Source organism: Colletotrichum jinshuiense, chromosome 3 (genome assembly GCF_051148585.1).
Source record: "Colletotrichum jinshuiense chromosome 3, complete sequence".
Classification (NCBI taxonomy): domain Eukaryota; kingdom Fungi; phylum Ascomycota; class Sordariomycetes; order Glomerellales; family Glomerellaceae; genus Colletotrichum; species Colletotrichum jinshuiense.
The window spans coordinates 4,604,512-4,630,387 of record NC_139310.1 but is presented as its reverse complement, the minus strand read 5'-3'; the positions used below and the strand labels follow the sequence as shown (position 1 = coordinate 4,630,387).

The 25,876-nt window shown below is 54.0% G+C and overlaps 7 protein-coding genes across 7 annotated transcripts; 3 read left to right on the top strand and 4 right to left on the bottom strand.

The window, feature by feature from the left end:
• Positions 1-1,341: 1,341 nt before the first annotated feature.
• On the top strand, positions 1,342-2,143 carry EsH8_III_001215 (uncharacterized protein; the record flags this gene model as incomplete). Its single annotated transcript, XM_083262940.1, has 2 exons — positions 1,342-1,624; positions 1,710-2,143. 2 exons carry the CDS (start codon positions 1,342-1,344, stop codon positions 2,141-2,143), a joined length of 717 nt encoding a protein of 238 aa, XP_083123427.1.
• A 943-nt stretch (positions 2,144-3,086) lies between these two features.
• On the bottom strand, positions 3,087-3,299 carry EsH8_III_001214 (uncharacterized protein; the record flags this gene model as incomplete). The annotated part of the gene is made up of 1 exon (XM_083262939.1): positions 3,087-3,299. The coding sequence occupies one exon, from the start codon at positions 3,297-3,299 to the stop codon at positions 3,087-3,089; it is 213 nt and encodes a 70-aa protein (XP_083123426.1).
• Positions 3,300-5,274: 1,975 nt separating this feature from the next.
• Positions 5,275-5,883, bottom strand: EsH8_III_001213 (uncharacterized protein; the record flags this gene model as incomplete). Its single annotated transcript, XM_083262938.1, has 1 exon — positions 5,275-5,883. The coding sequence occupies one exon, from the start codon at positions 5,881-5,883 to the stop codon at positions 5,275-5,277; it is 609 nt and encodes a 202-aa protein (XP_083123425.1).
• A 692-nt stretch (positions 5,884-6,575) lies between these two features.
• EsH8_III_001212 (OPT oligopeptide transporter protein-domain-containing protein) lies at positions 6,576-9,279 on the bottom strand (the record flags this gene model as incomplete). Its single annotated transcript, XM_083262937.1, has 4 exons — positions 6,576-7,528; positions 7,583-8,480; positions 8,624-8,917; positions 9,028-9,279. 4 exons carry the CDS (start codon positions 9,277-9,279, stop codon positions 6,576-6,578), a joined length of 2,397 nt encoding a protein of 798 aa, XP_083123424.1.
• A 2,907-nt stretch (positions 9,280-12,186) lies between these two features.
• EsH8_III_001211 (uncharacterized protein) lies at positions 12,187-14,091 on the top strand (the record flags this gene model as incomplete). The annotated part of the gene is made up of 4 exons (XM_083262936.1): positions 12,187-12,204; positions 12,282-12,520; positions 12,576-13,178; positions 13,227-14,091. The coding sequence occupies 4 exons, from the start codon at positions 12,187-12,189 to the stop codon at positions 14,089-14,091; spliced, it is 1,725 nt and encodes a 574-aa protein (XP_083123423.1).
• A 773-nt stretch (positions 14,092-14,864) lies between these two features.
• EsH8_III_001210 (ribonuclease P protein subunit RPR2) lies at positions 14,865-15,380 on the bottom strand (the record flags this gene model as incomplete). The annotated part of the gene is made up of 1 exon (XM_083262935.1): positions 14,865-15,380. One exon carries the CDS (start codon positions 15,378-15,380, stop codon positions 14,865-14,867), a length of 516 nt encoding a protein of 171 aa, XP_083123422.1.
• A 591-nt stretch (positions 15,381-15,971) lies between these two features.
• On the top strand, positions 15,972-17,919 carry EsH8_III_001209 (ATP-dependent RNA helicase SUB2; the record flags this gene model as incomplete). Its single annotated transcript, XM_083262934.1, has 4 exons — positions 15,972-16,197; positions 16,739-17,149; positions 17,199-17,817; positions 17,871-17,919. The coding sequence occupies 4 exons, from the start codon at positions 15,972-15,974 to the stop codon at positions 17,917-17,919; spliced, it is 1,305 nt and encodes a 434-aa protein (XP_083123421.1).
• Between the last annotated feature and the right edge of the window lie 7,957 nt (positions 17,920-25,876).

Below are 25,876 nucleotides of genomic sequence, written 5' to 3'. Positions count from 1 at the left end.
CTGGCTGCCTAGAAGTGGAATTAATAACAGACGACGGTCTCGATACCAGTGATGAAATGGCTCCTCCGGCAACAGCATCGAGAGCGGAGCCGGGCAATGCCTCGTCGTTCCTTGGCAGCCAGGCAGCTCTTGGGATAAGAATTAAGCTTCCACGCGACACCCGCAGGGAGATGTGTGCTGCTGGGACCGACCTGTCTGCCGGGACCAGGTCCCCTGGAAGATAACCTCTGGAGGGGAAACACTTGCCTCGTCACAGCCCTCCGGTTCCCTCCAAAGAGGGTACTCATGATGAGCGGTAAGGCTGATTGGAGCTCCCCAACTGGGTCCTCTCAGAAGGGGTGATCCCTCCAAGTGCGCTAGAAGGCACCGCCTACCCCCGATTCCCAAAGGGGAATCTGCACGTTTTTCGACTTTTTGGCCAAACCACCCACCCCTCAGGGATGGGCGACGATAGGGAGGGATTACCACCACCATCACAACCACCACCGCCAACACTGTTAACCACCAACCACTACCCCAATCTTCCCTCCCCAGCCATTCCACATCTCTGGGCAGTGATAGGACGTCGCATTGCCGTCGTGCGCAAACGGACGAATGAGCTTCGTCTACGGCTGAGCTCTGCCAAGACATCCGTCTTACAATTTTCTCGACGCAACTCCTCTCTACTTACCACTCTATGCAGCGCTCGAAATCCTTCTGCCCACTTTGGGCACTCGGATCGCACCAATATCCAGCGCCGTCGAACTGATGATCTTGGCTTTTTCCCCCCTCCCCCCCCCCGGCGCCAAGCATCTGTTCTCATTTCCCATTTTGAAGGGCTGAGGTGCGCCGCAAGCCAACAAAGTCAAGCCAGAATGCAGGGAAGGAGGCACGGCGCACAGCACACACTTTCCCTTCCCCTGTTTCCCAGACTAAAGGAACTAGGCAGCTCAGCCAACGACAGGGCTGTCTCGACCGACGACATGGGCTAAAAACTCGCCGAATGCATGCTGCACGCATGTAAGATGGCGTTTTGGCTTCTGGTATTTAAAAAGGGTCCTTGGCGGCATCCCTTCCGCCCTGAGGACAAAACTCTCTCGTGTGTCTTACCTACTCGTATACTACTTACACTACACCACCAAACAAAACAACACCTCGCTCGCCGCCTGGCGTCAGTGTTCTACCCACAGAACAAACCCGGTCCTACGAATAGCAGAAACAAACATCACTCTTTCTTGGTCAACTGAACAACTACTCGGCCGGGGTTTTTATTTTTTATTTTTCCTTCCCCTTCCCGATAAGTCTTGGTCGCGAAAAGAAACGCATAAAAAGTACCAACAGCAAAAAGAGAGAAAAAAGTCAATGGACTTCATCCTCGAATCCCGTGTCCCCAAGGGCGGTGGTGGCAGCTCCGGCGGTGGCGGCGGCAGAGGCGGCGGCGGCAGCAAATCCTCAAAATCCAAGTCAAAGTCGAAATCAAAGCCGTACAAGAGCAAGGGAGGCGCCGTCGTCCCAACCGGCGGTGGAGGAGGCGGCAACGGAGGCGGCTTCAGCACCCTACCCCTCTGGGCCCGGATCCTCATCATTGTCCTCATCGTCTGGTTCATCATCTTTCTTATTGCCTTCACCTATTATCTTATCCAGGGTAAGCCCCCCCTCCCCGGTCTATTTTCCTTTCCAATAGCCATGTTTCTCCCAATGTTCCCGCTGACTTACACTGTAACCCGCAGAATTCAAGCGCAAGAAGGAAGGCAAGCCATTCCGCCTCGGTCGCGTCTTCGGCTACGCCCTCCTCGCCTCAACAGGTCTCTGGCTCCCTTTCTTCCTCTACAAGAAATTCGTCACGGACAGGAAGGGCAAAGACAAGGGCAGCGGCAGCAGCCGCTCGGGCGGCGTCTACGCCAAGATCGAGGAGGGCAGGGCCGCCGACGACGGCAACGGGGATTCCTGGTACGCCGGTGCCGGCGCGAAGGCCGCCGAATCCAAGTACGAGCCCATGGGCTACGCGCCCCACCGCCCGCAGACCCCCGTCCCGCCCTACGCTCCTCCGGCGACGGCTGCGGAAGGGGGGGCGGCGCCAATGACCGGCGCCGCGGCGGATTATTACATGCCGCAGCCCCCTTCGAATACTGCGCATGCGCAGCACCCTCCCCAGTACAGTTGAAGGCGGGGGGTTGATCAGTGATGAGTGATGGGACCTCGGCATAGGGACCACCCTCGGAGTTGGGATGATACCATGTCATGTTTTACGTTTTCTTTTACATTTAAACCAGTGCGATACCCCTTTTTCCCCCTTCTCGCTGTCTTACTTAGCGGGCAATTTATTTTTATTCTTCGACATGGACGTTTGTTTTCGCGGTCCCTAGAAACTGTTTATGGACTGGAGGATCTCTCTCTGTCTTGTATGTATGTATCAAAGATGATGCTAATCCTCATGACCCATGTCTTGTCATAAAACTCCTCCTCCCGACCTGCCGTCCCCCGTCTTTGTGTCAGTTTGTATGCCAAAGTTGGCGCGTCGACAAAAAATGCCTCCCCTCCCCTCGCCATGTCGTGGGATGACTGGGCGGCCCGGCTCCATGAGCCGCTGTCCGCCCGCCACGGGGAGCGATTCCCACCCTTCGCGAATCGGCAATTCGTGGTTCTCTCATTGGGTGATTGTGGCGTGGATTCTCGTTTCGTAGTGGTGACGACTGAATCCCTCCCAGGGGCATCGCCATCGGTTAGGCTCAACGGGGCCAGACGCAACGTATGTCGCCTTGCTGACACCCTTGCTCGCTTGCTCTGGTTACCAGAATATGTTAGTCTGCGATCTCGCGTTTCTTGAAGGGGGAGGGTACACTCACATCCTCTAGTCCAGTTCTAGGAATTTCCCCCTCGAATCGAACCAAACCACTAATCCAATGGATCTCAACTTCGTAAGCTGTCAGTACATCGCCCACAATGTGTGTGTATGTGTGTATGTGTGTGTGTGTGTGTGTGTGTGTGTGTGTCTGTCTGTCTGTGTTCGCGGCGGACCAGTGCGACATACCTCTGCATGACGTTGCCGCTGCCCCTATCAGGGCGCGAGAACGGTACCCGTTCTCCAGAGCGCGCCAGTGGCATCGTCACTTCTTCGGCTGGGCCGCGCTTCCCCCCCGGCTCGCACCCGACATGGAGGCGGAGCCCCCGTTGCCCGCACCCGCCTGTGTCTGGCGGGGCTTCTCTGCCCCGGACGCACCGGCGGCCTTGTTGGCCCCGGACTTGTTGCCCCCCGCGGATCGCGGGCTGGGCCGGCCGAATACACCCAGATCGGTGGTGTCGTAGCCGCTTCGACCCATCTTTTTTCGGCCGATGCGGTGCGGCGTGGTGCGGTGCGGCGGCCTTTGCGCGCGGTCTTTGTAAACTATGGTAATGGGGACCGGTTTCCTGCTCGCAGCTCGCAGCTCGTACTCCGGCCGTTGATAGTAAGACTTGAGTGAGAGGGTAGAAAATGAAGAAAGGGGGGAGGTGGGAGGGGGAAAAGGTCAGCGGATGATTAAAAGGCTGATGAGATAAAAAGAGAGGTGAGAATTCGTCAGCGCGGCCGCGGCAGGAGAAATGCTGGTCTATTGTAATCTAAAATCGTCTGGTTGAATCTTCCGTTTGTGCTACTTTCTCTTGCGAATGACATGATATGAGTGAGTGAGTTGAGCCGCTTGTTGTCTCCGATGAATTTGGTGTGTGCGTGTGTGCGTGCGCGCGTGTGTGAGAAGAGTTGGTGGACGATGTTTGTTTCGTTTTCCTTCCCCCAAATAGAAAAACCGCGAGTAGTTGTGTCAAAAAAGAGGAGGGTGCAAGCGGTTTTGGTATCTCGGGTTGGTGCTTCTTCCCCCTTCGCTTTTATACACAAGACAAGAATCAGACCTGCGGCGGCGGCGGCGGTGGTGTTGCTGCTTGGCCCGAAAGAGACTTAGATTGCGAGGTTTGTCCCAGAACTCTCGTTTGCCTGCTCCAACTGACTCGGCCGCTGTCTTAGGGATTTGGGACACTCCTTCAAAAGGGCTTGCAGAAAGGGATACCTATGGAGGGGTATTTTGATTATTGTTTTGCTTTTTTATTAATTTTTATTTTTTGTCCAGTTCCTTTCTTTCTTAGTCGCTTCCGACTGCTATGTCGTTTCTGTGTGACCATATCTTAGACTGAGACACCAACTAAAATGACGCTGGTATGTGTTGAGCAAGGGAGCTCTGCAATCCTGACTGCAGGTCTTAATTATCCCATTGTCTGCCGGAAATTTGTGTCAGTCCGGACAATAGGTGCTCATGGGAGTCAAATAATCTAAATCTCGGGGGGACTACGGAGACGAACCCGGCTGGCCAGGCCGCTGGGACTGGACCAGGCTGGGACCCGTTCTGCCATGACGTCCAGAGGCTGATCTTAGACACCCTCGTTCCCTAGATTGATGAGGGAGGCTCTCGACGAGTCAGCCGGATGACCTGGAGGAGTGGCACCTTTATAAATGGGCTTCTGGACCCCGTCGGGTAGGGGGCCGCCATTAAAGTTGTTGTCTCGACCGGGCTTGAAAGGGAGTGGCCTATATCTTCCATCATAAGATTTGCCCTCTGTGTCTGGAAGCCGGTCTGTCCTTCCAAGATGGCGCCTCTGATCTCGGTGTCCATTAATTAGCCCTCGAGAATTGTCGAAATTGCAATCCACGGCCGAGGCCTCCGGCATTCTTAGCTACGAGAGCATGGTAGGTCTGTCTTCTATGTCATGATCTCGATCTCAGGAACCCTGTCTTGCATTTCGAGACTTAGCCCTTGGGACCTACCAGACTGCCGTGGACCCCGATGCTGAGTTGGAAGAGAGAACTTTTTCACTGGGGCTCGAGTTTTGGATGAGCATGATTGTGAGTTGCAAATCTCCATTTTGGTCGATCCGATGAAAGGTGCGAAATCAAAAAGGGTATCTGTATTTAGGATTGGATCAAAGCCGCCAGGAAGGCACCGCTACCCATACCGTACCGATTCAGTCCACATTCTGCAAGACTAACATGCTGGCACGCCTTCTCCGTGCATGCCTCTTCCTTCCCGCGAGTGCGTCTTATAGGTTGCGAATCAGCTCTTGGCTGAACACCCCTCCATGTCTCGCCACTTGGCTACATTCTTCTGGGGACAGCCAATTCGCTTCGTATTCTTGAAAAAGAATTCCCATCTCTTGCTTCAAGACTAATCTATGCCACGTCCGTCACTGCCGGGTGATGTCAGCCAACAGCCCAAGGTTCGTAGGGTTTGAGGACGCCTACTATGTCTTGGCCGTCGTTGTAAGACCTGATCAAAGCTTCATTTCGGATGATGTCTCGTCCTTTGGGAGATTGACGCTGGTGCGAGGCGAGGGCTCTTTCGGCGTAGGATCCTCGGATTCGGCCAGATCAAGAGATTGCCGAGCCTGATTCTTCGCATTTTCCTGTCTTTGCGGCTCTTTAGGCTGACGATGGCCATATGGCCTGGTGGGGTTAGCCTCAGTCTTGTCATTCCGAAAGAGAATCCGTCGAAGCTTGGCACGAATGCCCCGTTTTCTCTCGATTCTGGCTTCAGTATTGGGTTCCGGCGTCCGTTCTTGTCTACGCTTCAAGATTCGATTTGCCTTCCGCGAAGCCTTGTGCTCGGGTGGATGTTCGGGTGGCCGGGACAGGGGCGGCGAAGGATCCCACTTGTCCGCCAATATGCCGGGAGGAAGCTCCACGTGGAAGTCTAAATCCTCGTTGGACGAGAATGGTCCTCGGGACTCGATCGACGCTCGCGACGCCCGAGTTGCCCGCGAGCCTTGACGGGAAGCTAATCTAGACCGAGCCTTCAAGGATTCCTTGCTGCGATGCAGGTCGTCGGCTTGGGCCATGCTGGCGTTGTAAATTGGCCCGGGGGCGGCGCCTTGCGCGTTCATCTTGTTCTTTTCTTCAGCGGTTCGAAGCCGGCCCTTCTTATCACTTACGAAACCGACTGATATGTTTCCTAAGATCAAACTGATAGTGAATGCTCGGAAGGCTCTGTAGGGGGAGAAAACGTGCAGGGTCAAGATGTGCAAGACTGAGAGAGGATGTTGCTGGCCCTGTCAGGTAGATGGCCGACTTGGTCCACTTAGGGAAATGCTGACGATCATGAGAACCTGCTGGAGAAGATTCTGAACATCGATTCGTGCAAGAGCTACCATACATGCCGCTCCTGGCAATAGACAGTATGTTGCCGACATTGCCTTAGGGAAATAACGTTTAAGACTTGGCCCATTTGCGGAAGGCGCACAAGACCCAAATGTCAGCAAGGGAAGGTTCTTGGAATGAGGAGCAGAAAGACACTTTTTTTTAGAAAGCCACATCGCTCAAACCAACTAACACAGACGAAGGGTTCATGAAGTGTCGTTGATTCATACTTATATTTAGCAGTGCAAGCAGTATCGCGCCGAGGTATCATCAGCCGTACAAGTAATCCTCGTGTCAAAGCCAAAACATCCAAAAGACTCCTACCCTATGGGGCCGTGAGACCATAATACGTACATCCAAGAAACCACCAAACTCCTATATCCCTGTCAAATCGGACATCATTAATGTTCTTCTCCGTTCTTCACAGCTCCTCATTCTTTCAAGGCCAAGTGCTGGGTCCGATGATCTCACCCGGTGCTACATGCGTCTTAATAGCCGTACCCTGCCAGTCCATCGTCTGGAAGACGTCAACGTTGCCCCACCATTGAGGTGGCCTAGCTGACGTAAGGTACAGGGTGAAGAAGATAATGAGCGTGGCTACGATGAGACCGCAGTCAAGGGCTGCAGAGGTAATGTAGTTGTACTGCAGCCACCATCCGGTGTAGCGACGCTTGATGAAAAAGTTGAAGATGGTGCCAACGAGAGCCCAGCAGAGGTAGATGTAGACGCTGGCAGGCGGCAGCCAGCCCGAGCCACCGTACAGAAGCGGGGTGTTGACATAGCGCCAGATGCTCTTGGGCCACTTGCGGGCGAGGAACCAGGTGATGACTGGTGTGATGGCACCAACAAGCCAGAACCATTGGAGGGATGCATACAGAGCCTGTCCAGAGAAAATGCGAGCGGGGCCGATGGCACCCCAGATGATGGACGCGGTGAAGAAGACGCGGCCGCCAGGGCAAGTATAGCTATTAGGCTGGTCCGGCTGGCAAACATCAGGGATGTGACCGAGAGCCCAGTTCATCACGGCAATCTGGACGACGGCAGACCACAGCGAGGCGACTAGTTGAGAGGCGAACATGGTACGGGGGGGCACCTTCATATAGTGGCCGAGCTTCAGGTCCTGCGCGAAATAGAGCGCCTGCGACATGCAAATGTAGCCGTAGTTCTTGAACATCATCATGGCAAGGGGGCGGCCGGGCACCATGTAACCAATGATGAATTCAGTCAGAACGTTGAGGCCGAGCTGAATGTTGGTGATGGCCTGGACGATGCCGATGGGGATGAGCCAGACGACGGGGATCAGGATGCAGACGACGTAGGCCCAAGCAGGGAAGCCAGTGGGCCAGCCAGCAACGACACCAAAGGAGATGCCGACCATGACAACGAAGAGCGCTGGACACTATTGTCAGTTCAGGCCAAGGGGTAAGGGTTGGGGAATTAGCCTACCAAGATACCACCAATCCTCAGCATCACGGTATTTTTTCATCAAACGCATGTGCACATCATCCTCTTGGTGGCGTGCGAGCTTGAACTGGCCCCAAATTTCGGTGCCATGGTAGAGAACAACATGGACAACTACCGCGGCCACAGCAGCAAAAGACAAGGCGTAGGCAAGGGCGAATTGAGTCGGCAGGTAGAGCGGCGAGTAGTCGTTGTATGCCGTCTCGTTAAACTGTAAGTTGGCGTCGAGGATTCGGCTGACATTGTAGACGGCACCAGTGTTGTCGAATGACTCCGAGCTCTGGACAGGGAAGTACTCGGAATACCAAGTGCCGGAGAAGTGGATACCCGAAGAAACGACGATGAAGAAGATGATGATGCCTGCAATCACGTTGGCGATGGCGTGGAAGGGCGGGATCAGTGGCGACGTCAGATAGCCCGAGATGACGGTCCAGTCGAACGAGATGGGCATGAGACCGTAACCCGACAGCCCGCCAAAGACCTTATTGACAACCTCGTTCTTTGGCGCAACCCAGCAGATCCACGTAAAGTACGAGAGACCCTGGAAAATCCAGCCAGGAAACCAGTACCAAATGAAAGCGCCGCTGCTGACGATCAGAAACCAGCGGTAGCGACCGATTTTCCAACCGTTGGTCTTGGTCGGGTCTGAACCAGAGTGGTCATGGAGGGTGTAGAAAAGGGCACAGTTAACCAGGTTCGAGGGCCAAATCATGGCAGAAGGCCAGACGAGGAAACGTCGCGCCAAACCAGCGAGGCCGTATCCAGTGCAGAGAGTGGTGATGCCGAAGAGCAACTGGAAGGCCCAGCCAAAGTGCTGCTTATAAAAAAGCTGCTGGGCGAGTAAAACATCGGTCGCATACAAGACACCGCCTCCGTACGCAGCCTAAAGGCGTTGTTAGTCTCATCGTTGTTTGCTTCCCACCACTGGGCCACCTGCTTGGCGCCGCGTCCTTAAGATCTTGGCTGCTGCAGTCCCCCGATCTAGATTTCCCAGAAACCCCACCGGATGTCATTCATTAAACTCACATTGGACATAGCAACGATGATGACGTGCTCCTTGTAGTTGAAACGGCCGGGCTTGAGGTTGAATTTGATGCCGAACACGTTCTGCTCCTTGTCTGGCATGACCAAATCCCAACCCAGGCCGATGGGATAGGCGATGAGCTGGACGACGTAGGTTGTGATGGTGACGCTAGGATTGCGCAGTGAGAAAAGCATGTTGACACCGGAACCGACTGTGCAGAGCAACATGCCGATGACCCAGGCGCGAATCGTGTTTGCTGGTAAATCGACGTCGTAATTCCGTACTACAGCGCGAACCTTTATTGCGACGCATAGTGTCAGCTCTGTGGACGGATTTCCAGCTTGGAACCTCTATCTATTCGTCCGTCTCTGCTCTCCCGGACGGATGCGGATGCTTCGCGACATACCTCTGGATAGGGGGAGTTGTCCTCCATCAACGCCTGCTCGATCTCGAGTCCCTTCTCGGCGTTACCAGTGGCGAGCGCCGTATCGACATCGTTAAGGTCATCAATTGGCATGTTGGGGTCGAGCTTGTGCGCCTTCTCGAACTGAGCCAGAGCCTTCAACGGCTCGATGCCCGTGGCCTCGGCATCGTCGTCGAGGGCGGGGTAAGGCGTGATCTCCTCAGGCTCGCCGCGTTTGCGAAAAATGGACGGCATCGCGATGACTGTTGAGGGCTTCGTTTCCCTCTCTCCTTCACTCTACTGTCGGCCGAGTAGATTGAAAGGTGAGAGAATGGAGCGCCGATTGCGGATGGGCTGAAGAGCGACCGAATAGATAAGGCGGAAGGACGAAAAAGAAGGCCCCAAGGCCACAACAGGGGACTGGGAACCGCGGGCGCCAAGGGCTTTTCAATTAAATCAAGCGAAAAGATGGCGGCGACGGTGGTGCCGGTCGGCAGTCTGCAGGCTAACAAGACAAAGTGACAAGGTAGTCAGCCCAGTCAAAATCCCACTTCCCGCAGATCACCACGAGCGCGACGGGACGGTCTCTGGGCTCTATTTGCTGGTCCCTGGGGTATCTGCAGGTAGGTAGGTATGCGTGTGTGCTCGAGTCGAGAGTTGATGGTCGTGGAGTCCAAAGAAACAGCGCGACCAACAATGTGAGGCGACTTTTTTACCCTCATCACCCGTATCTATCCCCCCATATCACCGCGGCGGGTGGGTTCTTCTTTGGGCCCTTCGAGCGGCGGCGCTGGAGGGGAGGGCCCGGGGACCAGAAGAATTCGGTCCCTCTAGCGTGCTATCACGACACAAACGCCGCGCTGACAGCCCGCAGGTCCAGCGGCCGTTTGTCGACCTTCCTAAATTGGGGTAGTGACATCCGAGTGGCTGTGGAGGAGGCGAGGGGGGGAGAAGAAGGGTTTGCCGGGGTGATGGTGACATGGAAGGACAATGGCAACCACCTCTGGTCCACACAAAGTAGACGCTCTCGGTGGCCCGATTCTCGATTTGGCGGGCTGAAAGGTCTTTTGGTAGCCCGGCTGTTCCTGTTTTGCTTCCCACCCTTTGTCAAGGAAACATGGGGAGCAGCAGGCTGACCACAAAGCCCCGTCGCATTTGTCCCTGTCACCGATCCGGGAGTTGCTGTAGCTAATGGCCCAAGATGATTGATGATTGAAGAAGACGCATGGTGAATTAGCGAATCAAATGCAAACAGCGTAGGGTCTTTTTTCGTCCGAAGTGTTGCTCCTGTCATCGCCTCAGTCCGGCCTAAGCCGCCGGGATGTCGTAACTGCCAATCCCCGCGACATCCAAAGTACACTACACTATCGGACTCGAAGGCCCTGAAGGGAAAGCTGCTACTATCAATGCCACTGTAGCCTTCCATCGGCCCGGCCACGGCCATTGCGTGAGACTTGGCGAGTCACTGCAATGGGACTTCAGTAGAATTGCTCCCTATCGGCCAATCAACAGTCATTTTTTTTGTATAGGGAGAGCTGGATGTCCTGGGTGGCCCTGCCTTATCTTTGATGGGCGAATGAAAGGACCTGAGTGGCTGCTGGGACATCCCCGTCGTTGCTGACGCCTCCAAATCTTATTTCCTATGGGCGGCTTGTTTTCTCCGCGGCGTCCCTGCTCGAGCAAATATCCGTTAGAACCTGTTGTAGGCATCTCACCATCCAGGAGGTTGTTGACAAACTCCAAAGAAGTGACCAATAGTTGGTGCATCTTCTTGCAGGATTCCCCTAGGCTGGTGTCGACGGCCCCCAAGGCAGAGTTGTGACAGCACAAGCGACTGTGGGATGTTGCCCGCCCAAGCTTCGAGCAGAGTTGTCACAATATGAGACGGCAGGTGCCCATCGAAGGCCATGGTCGACCAAGATAGAGAGGCGAATGATCTACCGGTATCGAGAAGGGTTCTATCATGCAAAAGAAATGATCGGCTTTCGAGACCCCCTGTTTCCCTGATGCCGGACCAGGTCGCAGCTCAGGGACCTAGAGCATTCGCAAATGCCATCACAACCAACACCTGCACATGCCGACGGCTTGTCTGCATTGAAGTTTCAAGGATCGCTCTTCCGATTTCAGTCTTTTCTTTCAGATCCAACCGATTTCTCGATTCTCGTAGATATATCTTGTGGATAACCGATCTTGCTTTGCTTTGTGTTGCCATGGCGGTTTGGTGAATTGGTCTCCTGGCGAATATTCTTCCTGGAGCGTGTACGGTGAAATCAGTGGGCCTTGGCATCATCGAAAAGTATCAGTGACGAGCCCGCCGAGCCATGTATCGTAAGTCGATAAATGGAAAATACAGTTGATGAGATCACCAATAAATGCCACGGGGAGATGTGTTACCATCTATTGTGTGCCGGTGCCACTACTGCGTAACTACTGTGCCAAGACGGACACGGGACCCCACCCGTCACTAAAGGGAAGGCGGAAGGAGCCCCCGGCTTTGCAAGTCCCGAATCCAGGTCGCAGGCATCCCAATGCCGTCACCCATCATCCACATTGCAATGCGAGACCGTCTGAGCATCGGTGACGGTTCATGGCGCTTATGCATTCACTCCAGCAGGTCAGAGCTCGTAATGGAAACCACAGTCATCATAGTCAAAAACTCACCATCAGCAGTCCATTGTCTGCAAAACGGAAACTCCACCGGCAAAATCGGCATCGCATCGGCTCCAGTCCCTTCTCCACGAACCCCCAAGAGATTCATCACAACTGACCATGGCCTTGGCAGAGAACCCTGGAAAAACTTGCGCTAGAAGTCTAGAGGCATCATTTTCATCTAGCTGCAATCGCAGCGCCCCTTCGGCAGCTCGGAAGCTATCGTTTTGGGGCTGATGTGTCTTTCATGCAGTTAGAGCTCGACGATTTGACCAAGCGCTCCGCTCGGTCTGTCCTATGTCGTCATTCATTCCTCATCTTCGGCAGAACAGCCGCCCTGAGGCGGTCCAACTATTTTCGTGACCTGCTACTGTATTTAAGCCTCAAATGATGATCCCCCAGCCTTGGCAATCCTGATCTAGACATCAATCCATCTCATTTCCCATTATTGAATGAGATCCAAACCCCAAATCGTGATACCATCCCTAGCACTTCTATAAACCAAACTTCACGATGCCTCTTGCAAGTCACGTAAGTCGCCCACTCATCACTCGTGCTTCTACGTTGAATGTTGCAATGAGAGCCTGGCCAACTTACATGTATCACAGGTCAACCCAGAGGACATCGTCCAACGACTCCAGGCAACTCACATCACGGCTGCTGGACACACCAATCTCCTCAACAGTGCTACTTCGGCTCATATTCAACCCTACGACAGCCGCTACACCAGCCAAACGAACATCCCAAAGTACAAGATCCCCAGCGAAGGCGCTCCCGGGGACACCGTCTTCCAGATGATCAGGGACGAGCTGGATCTTGACGGAAAACCCAATCTTAACCTGGCGAGGTAGGCACTGTCGGTCCCCCAAATTCCTACATCTCATTGACATGAAGATTGCAAGTTTTGTCGGAACATGGATGGAGCCCAACGCCACCCAGCTTATGCAGGAGAACCTATCCAAGAATCTTTCTGATGCGGATGAGTACCCCGCCATGATGGAAATGCATCAGCGCTGCATTAGCATCATCTCCCACCTCTGGGGCGTCCAACCTGGTGAGAAGGCTATCGGCTCGGCAACCACTGGTTCATCCGAGGCCATCCACCTTGGCGGTCTCGCTATGAAACGGAGATGGCAGCAGAGGCGCAAGGACCAGGGCAAAGACACTCTGAAGCCCAATATTATCATGGGCTCTAATGCACAGGTTGCACTCGAGAAGTTCGCCCGCTACTTTGATGTCGAGGCCCGTATACTACCCGTCAGCAAGAAGAGCCACTATCGGCTGGACCCGGCTCTTGTGAGAGAAAATATTGATGAAAACACCATAGGTGTCTTTGTGATTCTCGGCAGCACATATACCGGACATTACGAGCCTGTTGAAGAGATCTCTCAGATCCTAGACAAGTATCAGGAAGAGACCGGTATCGACATTCCCATTCATTTGGATGCTGCTTCCGGCGGTTTCATTGCCCCTTTCACCCATGCTGGCGCTGGTGGCCCTAAATGGTACGTTGTTCCTTTGACTAAAAGTTTCTCGCATGCTAATGGTACCAGGAATTTTGAGCTCCCTCGTGTCAAGTCCATCAACACATCCGGCCATAAGTACGGCCTTGTCTATGCCGGCCTCGGCTGGATCATCTGGCGCGACCAGTCCTACCTGCCAGAGGACCTTATTTTCGAGCTGCACTACCTCGGCGGTACCGAAAAGTCCTTCACACTGAACTTTTCTCGCCCGGGCGCCCAGGTCATCGTCCAATACTACAACCTCATCCACTTGGGCTTTGACGGCTACCGTTCCATCATGGAAAACTGTCTTTCAAATGCCCGTTTGCTCGCCCAGAGTCTCGAGGCTACGGGGTGGTATACCGTTGTGTCCGACATCCACCGCCGTGCCCCTCACAAAGCTGCCGCCGGCGCCGTCAAGTCGGTCGTCAACCAGGCAGCCAGCGCTGTCGGAAGTGAGGAAGCAGGACTCGGCGAGACATCTGCCGACTATGTTGCCGGTCTGCCCGTCGTTTCTTTCCGTCTGACGGACGAGTTCTTGAAAAAGTATGCGCATATCAAGCAGGAGACGATATCGCTCATGCTCCGCGCCCGCGGCTGGATCATTCCCAACTACCCGCTACCACCTAATGAGGAGAAGATTGAGATCCTTCGAGTTGTGATACGCGAGACTATGACGTTTGACCTGCTCGAGCGCCTGCTCACAGATATCGTGGAAGTTACTGAGTCGCTGATCGAGAACGATCAGATTGACCTGCAGGTGCTTAAGAAGCATCACAGCCGCAGACGGGTGCGCGTCAAAGGTGACGAGGAGGAGGAGAAGAAGAAGAGAAAGGAACACAAAGAGGGTGCTTCCAAGGAGCTCGGCCAGGAAGTTAAGACGATGGAGGATGGCATTCACCGAGCTGTGTGTTAAAACGCAAGTTGGGGCTTGGTGTGCCGAGAAAGACCTTGTTTGAATGTATGATAGCAATAGCGAGAAAAGTCATGTTTTGTTTACTTCCAAATTAGCATTATGAGGCCAGTTTGCATGGATCATATCAAGACTGCACTTCCACAAAAGCTATTGACTGGTTTCTACCATTTTGATAATTTTGTGATGTATTCCATGGTTGAAATTTTGCATGTCGAGGAGTTGTTATAGCCTATGCCGCTCAGTTTCCCACCTCGAGGCTTCCACAAGTGTCGCGCATGCAAACTTACGATTCGATCGTATTCCTGGCCAGTTCTCAAAGTATGGGCCGGTCAAAATAATAACACTGCGTGGGGAATGCGACCTTGTCTTCCTTAACTCTGTTGTCAACACTCCATGGCAACAACCTAAAGTTTTCGACTGCCTTGGTAGTTCGATAGGCCGTCCTCTTGATCTTCCTACCCCGTTCTCAGTGACTCAGAACGATAAGTGCCCTCAAGGCCACCTTCGTCTGCAAGCCATGGGCTCTTTGCCGTGGTAAACCAAGCCACTTACAACGGGGCGGTGCCTATGGCCTACCATTAGGGCTCATGCTCGCTACCTCATCTGACGAAAACGCACCACGTAGCCCTGTTGGAGATGTATGGCTCTTGATCCCATGCCAACAGCCTCTTGCGCGCAGCTCGTATTTGGGGATCTTGAATTGTTCGAGCTGGCTGTGCTCAGTTTTGCAGACTCGAATTAGATATTTTCGCAACGGTCTCAGTCTGACTGCCTCATTCCCCTCCGATAGGCTGTCCAGAAACTGTAGGTGTCGGTTCCTGCGAATCAACAGCCGGGGTGTCTCGAAACGGTCGCCGCTTTTGCCTAGGAGCGCAGACGGGGAAACGCTTGACGTTGCCGCAGACTTTGCACTTCGTGACCATGACATCCGCCCAGGGCTTCTTGCCGCCCTTGCTTGCATTTTCTACTGTCGTAGAACATGTCTTCCCTTCTACGAGAAGCGAGTCGCAGTACTTGCACATCATCTGCTTGACCAATGGGCTTGGACGGATCTGAGCTTTGAGTGACACGGCTCGAATGTCAGAAACAAACCGCCGAGCAACCGTCTCACTCGTTGAGCGTTTCTCATGATCGATAGAGTAAGCATCGTCGTGGGCCCGTGATGAGTTGGGGCTTGAGTCGGATTTTGGTGACTGAGCCGTTGCCAAGTATGAGGCAGCCTGGTACAAGTAGGATACCCGCGTGTAGGCGTGCCTGTTTGGCAAACTTTCACTTTTGGGTTTTGCCATTTTCGTCTGTCTGCGGATTGCCAAATGTTTAAAAAAAAAAAAATTTGAGATTGAAGCTTGGGTTGCAAAAGAGTCAACCGCTCTCAAAAACTTCTGCAGGGGTGGATAACTAACTAACATGAATGTTTTCTCCGAAGCAACTGTTAAGGTTATTGTACTGTGTGTATTTGATATTGACACGGTCTTAGCTAAGCGACTCCCAGTCACATGACGTCGCCGGACTCAGCCTTCCACGCGAAAGCTTTTGACCTGCGCTGCCCGCCTCACCTCGCTTCCACGTCGTCCTTGGATCTTCCACCTCAACCACGGCGCATCCCCATCTCGCCTTCCCAACCTGCGACCCATTGCCAATTGCATTTAATCCCCGCCTGCCGTGTATTCAACGACTCGGCAACGCTTTTTTTATTCCTGCGATTCAACTATAATCCTTCGACCTTTTTTTCCTCATCCGCGAGCAGCAACCGCGCTGATCGCCAACCTCTCCTGACTACCTAAGCTTCGCATCGACAGCCTTGGGGATTTTCTTCGCGTCAGCCTTCACGGCCGATTCTTTCCGACACCTAAGAACCGACTCCCCTAACAACCGACAACATGTCTGCTGAGGAGGATCTCATCGACTACTCCGACGAGGAGCTTCAGACCAACGAGACGGCGGCCGCCTCGAATGGAAAGAAGGCTGACGCTGCCGGTACCGGTAACAACGTCGACAAGAAGGGCAGCTATGTCGGCATTCACTCGACTGGTTTCCGCGACTTCCTCTTGAAGCCCGAGCTTCTCCGCGCTATTGGCGATTGCGGTTTCGAGCATCCTTCGGAGGGTCAGTCATGAGTTTATAATACCCTAACCCATCATCATCCCCTCCCCCATCAGCAAGCGTCCGTCCATCTCGCAAGTCAAACAAGCCATCGAAATCGCCATCGAGGAAGTACCGAGAAGCGGAAGTCAGCTGGACATCCAAGTTTTGTACGGGCAATGCTCGCGAATCCACCGGTGACAGGTGGAATCACACTGCGGTAATCGGGGGTACGCGTAACAGCACCCTCGGCCGCGCGGACACTGCGGTGTTCTCGAGTACATTTCAGTCGGACTGGCGCTGCGAGAGCTTCGCCTCTCCAGCGGCCGACTACTTCTGTATCACGGTCGCGAGCTACGATGGCGCGTGTGGCCATGGCAGCCATGCCCGCGACTCGTGCTCTGCCCGGTCATCGTCACTTTTGGTCGATTGGCGGTTTTGTTTGTGGAGGAAACGTTCGACTTGGCAAATGGCTTCTTTGCGCAGATGGACGGGCCCTTTGCACGCCCTTTACGTCGTTCTTCTGCTCTTGGAACACATATCTAACATCGGCGCGATCGAACAGTCCAACAAACCTGTATCCCCCAGGCTCTCCTCGGTGGAGACATCATCTGCCAGGCCAAGTCCGGTCTGGGAAAGACGGCTGTCTTCGTTTTGACGACTCTGCAACAAGTTGAGCCCGTTCAGGGTGAAGTTTCCGTGTTGGTTATGTGCCACACTCGTGAGCTCGCCTTCCAGATTCGCAACGAGTACAACCGTTTCAGCAAGTACATGCCCGACATCAAGACCGGCGTCTTCTACGGCGGTACTCCCATCCAGAAGGATGTTGAGACTATCAAGAACAAGGAGACCTGCCCGCACGTCATCGTGGGCACCCCCGGCCGACTTAACGCGTTGGTCCGCGACAAGGTGCTCCGTCTCGGCAGCGTCCGCATCTTCGTTCTTGACGAGTGCGACAAGATGCTCGACCAGATCGGTGAGTCACGGCTTCGTCCCTATCGACAACGCTCCCTAACACGAATCAGATATGCGACGTGACGTCCAGGAGATCTTCCGCGCCACTCCTACCCAGAAGCAGGTTATGATGTTCTCAGCCACCCTCTCTGACGAAATCAAGCCCATCTGCCGGAAGTTCATGCAGAACCCTACTGAGCACTACGTCGATGAGGACACCAAGCTCACCCTGCACGGTCTCCAGCAATACTACATCAAGCTCGAGGAGAGGGAGAAGAACCGCAAGCTCAACGAGCTTCTGGACGACCTTCAGTTTAACCAGGTCATTATCTTCGTCAAGAGCACGCTGCGTGCGACTGAGCTGGACAAGTTGCTGAGAGAGTGCAACTTCCCCTCCATCGCCGTCCACTCCGGCGTCAGCCAGGAGGAGCGTATTCGCCGCTACAAGGAGTTCAAGGAGTTCAACAAGCGTATCTGCGTTGCCACCGATGTCTTCGGCAGAGGTATCGACATTGAGCGTATCAACTTGGCTATCAACTACGACCTGCCCGCGGACGCCGACTCTTACCTGCACAGAGTCGGTCGTGCCGGCCGTTTCGGTACCAAGGGTCTTGCCATTTCCTTCGTGAGCACCGACGGGGACCAGGAGGTTCTTAAGGCCATTGAGAAGCGCTTCGAGGTTGCTCTTCCGTAAGTAACCCTTTCACACCGTCATAACATGGCATATCTAACATTTACGACAGTGAGTTCCCGAAGGAGGGTATCGATGCCAGCACCTACATGGCTTCTTAAGTGGGGTTATGCCATGGTTCGGCAGGATGATCCTGCCGGTGTGTTTTCTTCACTGGTTCTGGTTTCGGGAATTTGCAAATTGGGACGTTGGTGACGCAAAAGGAAAGCGGCCACGAAAAAGAGAAATGAAACTGCTTTGCTCCGTGCAAATGAGAAAAGTCTATTAGTCTCTTGCTATTTGTACAGAGTAGTTATCACAGGGAATCAAGACTGGATCACCACGCTCAAACACAACGGTCGCTCGCATGTTGTATTCGCGAAGGGCTTGATGCTCTACGCCAGTCGTGATGTTCCTTGACATTATAAACCAACAATTGTGCCATCTTGACGGCATTGACTGACTCGGACAGAGATGCTCAGAGGACCAACATCTGATGCGCATACAGGCGTGCTCTACGATCATTCCAACAGATACACCATACCTAATAAGACAGAAAATTTTGGATCCCTTAGGGTTGTAGTTCTGGCTTTGCTGATGAATATTCAAACTTACCCTTCTCTCAAAGATGGATTCGTTCAACGAGATGCATGTCTGGCTGTGCAAGTGTTCAACGTTTGAGCTGGTAATGGTCTCAGTACTTATCCCTCTTCGTTTCGCGAGGGAAAACAGGCATCGAACTTGAGGTTTGCTTGCCTCCCTTGCATACTCATCACTGCCCGTCGCCCCTTTCTCCCTTTCCCTGCGAGCGTAGTCCAACATCGTCCACGAGAGAACGCGACGAGCTGCGGCTAGGTTTCATAAACTGCGTCCGAGGCGATGCGTCAATGCAGCTGGCAACCTGCCTTTACGACTGCCTCATATTCGTTCAGCCACGTGGTGTTCTCTGGTCAAATCTGCGAGGTACTGATGACAGTGGCCGTGGTCATTTCTCGGTATGCCTCTCGTTAGATATTCCTCCTCTCGATAGCGTTTGGCCTGACCATGCTGCAGAGTATGAATTGGTAGAGTGATGTCCCGAAGTCCTCCGATCATAAGCTCTCTACCGAACAGCCCCAGAACCGATCGACTGGAAGGCCACCTCCAAGTTGGGCAAGCTAAGCAACGAGGTCAAGCTAATAACACCCAAAAGCAACCTTTATGTTTCCTCTCCAGCCCAAATAGCTAGGGAGAGTCCAAGTATCCTCGTTTTCAACAGCGAAACAAGGCAACAACGAGCACAACCTACCGTCCTGTCTCTGCTCTCCCTATGCCTTCATATTCGTTTATCAGGGCGTTTGGAGGATGGCGCGCCATCCCTGATGAACGAGCCAGCTCTCGATAAGAAAATTATTGTCGCGTTCTCCCTCAGTGACCACATTGTCCGCGGAACGAGTTCGAGAGTGATACTCTCAGGTGTAATTTAATTCCCTTTGCGTTAGGAAGGGTTTCACTTCAGTAACAAGAACGACGAATATAGTACTATCACGAGAGAACTGTTTGAGGTTTGCATGTGTCTGGTTGAGGGACTAAAGATCGGATGGCGTTGACAATAGAACCTAATGCCGACGACGTCCGTCCGTCCGCCTTCGTTTTACTTGACAAGACTATATGCCTTGCTTAATATTTTATCCACGGGACACTTGAAAAGGAACAGACTTGACGCAGTGACGCTCTATTCCAATGTCCATCTTACAGCACTAATAGCTAGGCCTCATAATCAGACCCTATCCGTTACAAGCATCAGGCGCAGGGCATTTTGTATAACAGGGGAAGAGAAGAGTTGTAGATCCCCGTCCATGACAGCAGAACCGAGGCGAGGCATCTGGAGTATTTTATCACGAGTAGAAAATACAAACTTAATCTTCCTCCCTTCGAGACTTTATATAGCTTAGTGACACTCTCTCCCTTGGTACTGAGATGAGGCGAGCGTGTAGCGTCATGATCAGAAACAGCGCAGCACGCTCATCGTACATCACACTTGGCGGAGGATACAGAAAGGTGGCACACAACGGACAACGCGGCGTCTTCAGGTTGGACCGCACATCCACCTCTAGACCTTGAGGTCATTGTTGACGAACGAACTAGGGTAGAGTTACGAGCATAGTTTGTCACGTTCTTCTGTCGACCCCCAACTACCTGCCATTGTTGCCAGACGCGGTCATCTTGTTTAACAGCCGCCCGGCCTGGCACCTTTTTTTTCTGGGCAGTGGCAAGTGCCTTTTCACCATCCAGCTGAAGCTCCTGCGAGCATAGAAGCAGCCCATGCTGTGCTCTCTGTCCAAGCTCGCGGAACTGCCACTCTGTCCTTCGCGGGTGCTGTCTTCTATGCTGCGGCAGAGCAGCCCGAGACGACCAAGTAAAAGAACAGCTTGCCTAGAGAGTTCTACTGCGCCGGCTATCGTGATTACACATCTGCCACCAGGCACCAACCGACTACTGCTCGTATATTTCCACGCAGTCAGCCGGGAGGCGAGCTGACTCCATCCACCCTGACATGAGACCAACGACACTCCCTCTCCCCGCCGGCATGTGAGTCCAAGAGACGATGAAAACATCCCGGCCGAACCGAGTCATCCAGGTGTTGCCCCGGTGCTTTTTTCACGGCCCTGGCGTGTCCTCATCAGCAGGTTGCCCCCCAAGTGCTGGCTGCCCGGGGTGGATATGGCCGAAGTCATGACGCTGAAGTCGTTAGGTGATATCTTGATTTGGGCAAAGAGCCCGAGGAAGACAAGTTATGACACACCATCTGACGAAGTCGTTGCGGCAGGCGGCAACTTGTGCGTCCTTTCCGGATCGTGTAATCCTATTTTGTCACCATGAATCATTTTTTTGGTTGTGCGCTGCCGTCCAGGACTGGGGCATCAACCCAGCTCACGCAACAAAACACTCCTCCCCTATGACCAAATGACCACCTCGCGATTTCGGGTTTACCCCCGGCGCCCGCATGACCTGGAAAGCGTGCTCTCATGTGCCAGGGAACGCTTGCGTACCGAGGCCGCCGGCGATGAGAGGCGCCGAACTCGCCTCCGGGTCTAGGCAGGCACTTCCACGAGGCTGCCGCCACGATGATTCATTTCTCACATATCCTGGTTCATTCGATTTCTGGCATCGCAGCCTTGGGATTGAGTCCACCTCGCAGCCTGCATACCAGCCTACTGCCTACTGCTTACTACATACCGGCCTGGCTATTCACCCCGTCTCCGCATCACGTCGCCGGCCAACCCAAACCCAGCATGCCGTGTGTGACCCATCGTGGACAAGCAGGCAGCCTCGCGAACACATTGGCAGGGCAATCTCTTGTTGGGAGAGCGAGTGACAGGCCCACATTGCCAGCCTGCCCGTCGATAATGCCTTACAGCCTGAGTTATACAGCCTAGCCTGCCGATATCTTATTATGGTGGCCCATCGAGCACGCATGCCTAGAAGGCGCAAAACAGCCTCGTCGCCATGGTGTCGAGTCGTCCTCGCGGGGCTGTTTCTGGGTGGTTTCCATGCCCAGGTTTGTTGTTACAACAGACCTGTCAATCTGCCTCAATACCCATACTTTGTCTGTGGGCTTGCATCTATCTACGTCTGTGTCTCGTCGTCATTGTCGTCGCAGCCAACACAGCCACACCGAAAAAAGGAGGCTGAAGAAAGCCCGACCGTTGGCAGCGTGCATGCTGCGCCAACCTACAGTGCCTCGGTCTACGAATCGTGTAATATACTCTAAATTGCAGAACCCCCCAGAAGCTCCTCGCCTTGGGAGGTCCTGTACGAGTCGCGCAAAGCTCCATCCAAGATCTGGGGCATCTGGGGCGAGCACCTGTCACGCGGGAACAGGTTGGCGGTGGATTGCGCAAAAGCAGCCCGTCCCACCTCCATCCGCCCACTCGGGGTCGCTTCAAAAAAGGTTAAGAGAGATTGTGTTCATATTACCTTTTTTTTTGGGGGGGGGGGGGGGGGGGGGGGGAGATAGTTTCTCCACGCCCCTTGGGCGATAAGGACAGACAGGCATAAGAGTCATTCTTGATGATGGTTAGATAGTTGTTGATAATCGTGACCGGTGACTAAAACCTGTGGCCCCTCACTATCGCCGAGACCGGTCTCGCCATCGCGTCAATCTCTGCCCGAGGCCATGAAAGAATTGCGTGCGCGCGTTGCTACCTGATGTGTTGACAAGGGCGTGTATCGCGAAGAGAACGTGTCTCGACACGATGCCAGGTCACGACTCCGATCCACCAAAAGTCCCCCATACGACCGATGGTTGTTGCCAAAGGGGTGCGCCTGCACACTTGACGACCCATGTAGTCCATGGGGGCGTTCATGACTTCCAGGATTAATAAAGCCAAGTGTGAGCTGGGGTGGTTTTTGAATGGGATCTGAGATGAGATGAGATTCACGACAGAGACGCATGCAAGGCTACGCTCAGCTGCCTGCGCGTGAAGAAGTGAACGAGCGAAGGATGGCTGGGTAGCCTGGCGCGAACACCTGCTGTTGGACTGCTTCGATAGGGTCGCCTAGCCAAAGGACCAATAGCCCCCTCCTGCTCCTTGGTGGTTCTTTCGCGATGCCTGTCGGTGAAGCTGGGGTCGCAGGCGGGCCATCCGTGGATGACATCCAATCCATGCTGCTGCCTACGCCAGGATTCGGGAGGGGCACTCCGAGGCTTGGTGATCCCTCGCCTGTGGGAAGTGGGCGTGAGCGGTCACCAGGAATAGAAGAGGGGGTCCATCGAGACCCTTCGCACCACTTGGGTGATTTGCCTGCTAGGTCCTCAGCCCCATCAGCCATGCAGGCATGTCTCATCACAAAAAAACGGTGCTCGGCTGACAATGGCTAAGGCTGGGATGGGAGTCTTGATCTTTCGGAAAGGCCTCCGAACCCCATCTTTTGACACGAGCCTCGCTGCATGACGACGATGGTTGTCGGACTCACTGCGTGCAGAGCTGAATGGTTCTGCGAGGCGCCGCTGTCGCGTCTGGTCATCTCAGCTCGCGGACAGCTGTGAAACCCGGTCTAACCGCTGCGCCGCCAGCGCCAATCTGTCTTGATGATGACCTTGAACTCGGAGGGGGCCAAAGACGCTAGCTTGCTACTCAAGATGGTTCATGCTTCCTCACTGCCGAGACCGCCCCCCATCACCGACACTTCCGGGGAGTAGACGGCTCTCCACCTTGGATTACTTGGATGCGCCGGGGTTGCCTCGTCTCCAGCGCAAAGGAACTCGCCGCGCTCCTCAAGTTGTGCGGAGGGAGGCGAAGTGAGGGGTTTCCCGTCTGCTGGTAGTAGTTCGGCCAACGTCACGGCCACTGAAGCTTACCCGCTAACCCGCTCGGTTGACAAAGATGGCAGAAATAAGTCACTGGCCACGTTGCGTACTTGCAGCCTCTCTGGGAGATTCGCCTCCCCGCAGTCAGTGATTATAGTTGATTTACCCTCGACGAATAACAGCCACTCGATTTGATAGGCAATGCTCTGTGGGGTCACTGTGACGGAAATGTCGCCAGACGTCTCCCCACTATGTCGAAGCCTTTGGAACGGACCACACTGTTGATTGTGTGATTATGTCGCTGCGAAAGGTGCCGAATCTCAAATCACGTTTGCTTTACGCATCTACTAGGTAATCAACTCGCGGATTCACTTGCGTGGACCCCGTGTGTCTCCCGGTGTGCCGTCGTACCTTAGTCACGCTGAAGTGAGAAATGTGGTCACTGGCGCAGGATTTCGTGTGCTTTTGACCCTCGGGCGGTGCTGAAACCCAACGTATTTCCCGTGAGGGGGGATCATCGTCCTTCTCATACGGGGGTGCCAGTCGAGCTAGAAATGCGCGATCTTCTCGAAGCCTGCCTCTTTAGAACGCTCGAGGCGCTCGGTTGGTCTGGAACTGCCGATTTCCGCCCAATAAGCAACTAAAAAGGCGTCTCGGGGATGCCTTTGGTGTGTCACACTCACACCAATATGATAATTGGGGTCACTAGAAATTTCTTCACCGGTCAAATATTGGAACGAATCGCGCGATGCCAATCTGCTGTAGTGTTTAAGCTGAGTGCCAGGTTGCGTACGATGGTTCCGGAAATATTTCGTGACCCGTTTACTCGTGTCGTGTACCCCAGCCGCGCGGCAAACTACGGCCGCGGCTTCTTTCAACTCTCAATGCCAGTCGACCCTTGACGGTTATCTATGACCGATTTACCTTGTCAACGACTACATTAGAGGAGTGATACCGCTCTAGCACGGACCTTCCAACAGCCTCACCCGTCTCTGTGGATAATCAGATCTGAGCAAGTCCGACGAGCGGCGGACGTTTCCCTCCTTCAAAGATTGCTGCTATCACTCGGTGACTAAAGGATACCGGAGGCAACCCTCCATGGTTCGTTTCCCCAAGGATTGGGCTTGGTTTCTGTTGCTGTGGCACTATCGTGAGCCCCGCGTTCTCTGCCGGGAGGGCTGAGGGCCTGGCCGTTCAGAGTTGAGTCATCGCGGTGATCAGTTGGCCACAGGCTGGCGTTCATTGGCCCCGGGGCGATCACGCATCGGAGGCTAAAGACAACGAGAGTCCACTAGCTGTGAGTTGGACAATATTGCTGGTCGGGATGTCCTCGGAATAAAGCCCTCGGGCGAATCAGTCTTCGGACTGAAAACTAGGAGACAACCCAACTGATGGCCAGCTGGCTGTTCTGGCTGCCCCCCAACTCTTCCCGTGATAGACAATACCCCTGGCACTGAATGGCAATCTGAGTTCGTTCGCCTGCACGAAAGACGGTGATGCTGGCTGGGTCAAGGCTATCCATCCAATAACGGTGTGCCGCGGGGGCGGAGCGGGGAAGGCTGCGACAGAGGTGTGTGACATGGCAACACCCAGATGAAGTTGCAGAGCCTGCAGGTTCGGAGTGATGCCTGCGAACTACCACAGTACACAGGGGGGCGGTGGCCAGATGACGGCATGATTTCTTGGAAGCCAGGCAGGCAGGCGACAGGCGCTGTTTCCCCCCTCCATCTCGAAGACAAACTTGATGCCATTCCCAGCCCCCAGCTTCTAGAAATTTCCCGCCCCTCGAGGAATCCGTGGTGGGGAGAGAGTTGAGCGGTGCTGGCCAAGGTTTGACGCACCCCTTGGCCATGTCCTGCGTAAGCGACAAGGTGCTCTTTCGCCATGCTAGGGTCCATGGAAATGCTCGACATCTGCTGGGTAATGATGCCAGATGCCAAAGTTTGCAAGGCATACAAGGCAGGATCGGTACGAATCGGAACAAACCTTGTGCTCGACGGGGTCTAAACTGGCGGTCGGTCTCCTGCGTGTCCACTCGCCAGCTGTCCATTGCCAGTGCCATTGCACAAGCGCAGTCCGGCGGGCGGGATAGACCGGTACGTGCAGTCCGTGTATCAAACTCGACAAGGCTATGAGGATCAAGCGAATGGCCATCTAAGGACAGGAGCCCGAAGGGGGTTTGCAGGGAGGCCAGTCTTCGCACCAAAAGTATAATACCAACAGTAGACACGGGCCCAATCATTGCCACGCTCTCTCGTGCTATCGCTGTGGTGTTATCGGCTATCATTATGGGGAGGGAGTACCTTCTCTGGGGCGCTTGGGCTCCTTGTGCATAGTGTGCACTGCAACGGGATGGGGATATGCAGTGTGTGGAGGTTAACACGTAAGTACTGTCTCGGCGTGTTCCAACATGATTGACCTCACGAGGTGTATCAGAGCTGCTGCTCGTGATGTTTTGAAGTGTCTATTTGGAGACCAAGCGACATGTCGCCCATCTAAGGCCAGGGCAACCCGTTCACCGAAATGGATTCGCGGTTATGTGGAATTCAAGTCTGGTTCCAATGACCCTCTTGAAGCCAGGAAAGCCTACGGACACGCGCCGAATGGCTGTGTTCCGGTCGATGATGCATCGTACACACGCGGATGCACTGTGACCAGGTGAGGAGACCGAGACGGGACCCTCGGGTCGTGGGTGGGAGATAGCGACCAGATCCAGAGGGACAATCATTGAATAGTGAGGCTTCCCCCTGTGGAGCCCCTTCCAAAGACGATACGTAAGATGTGTA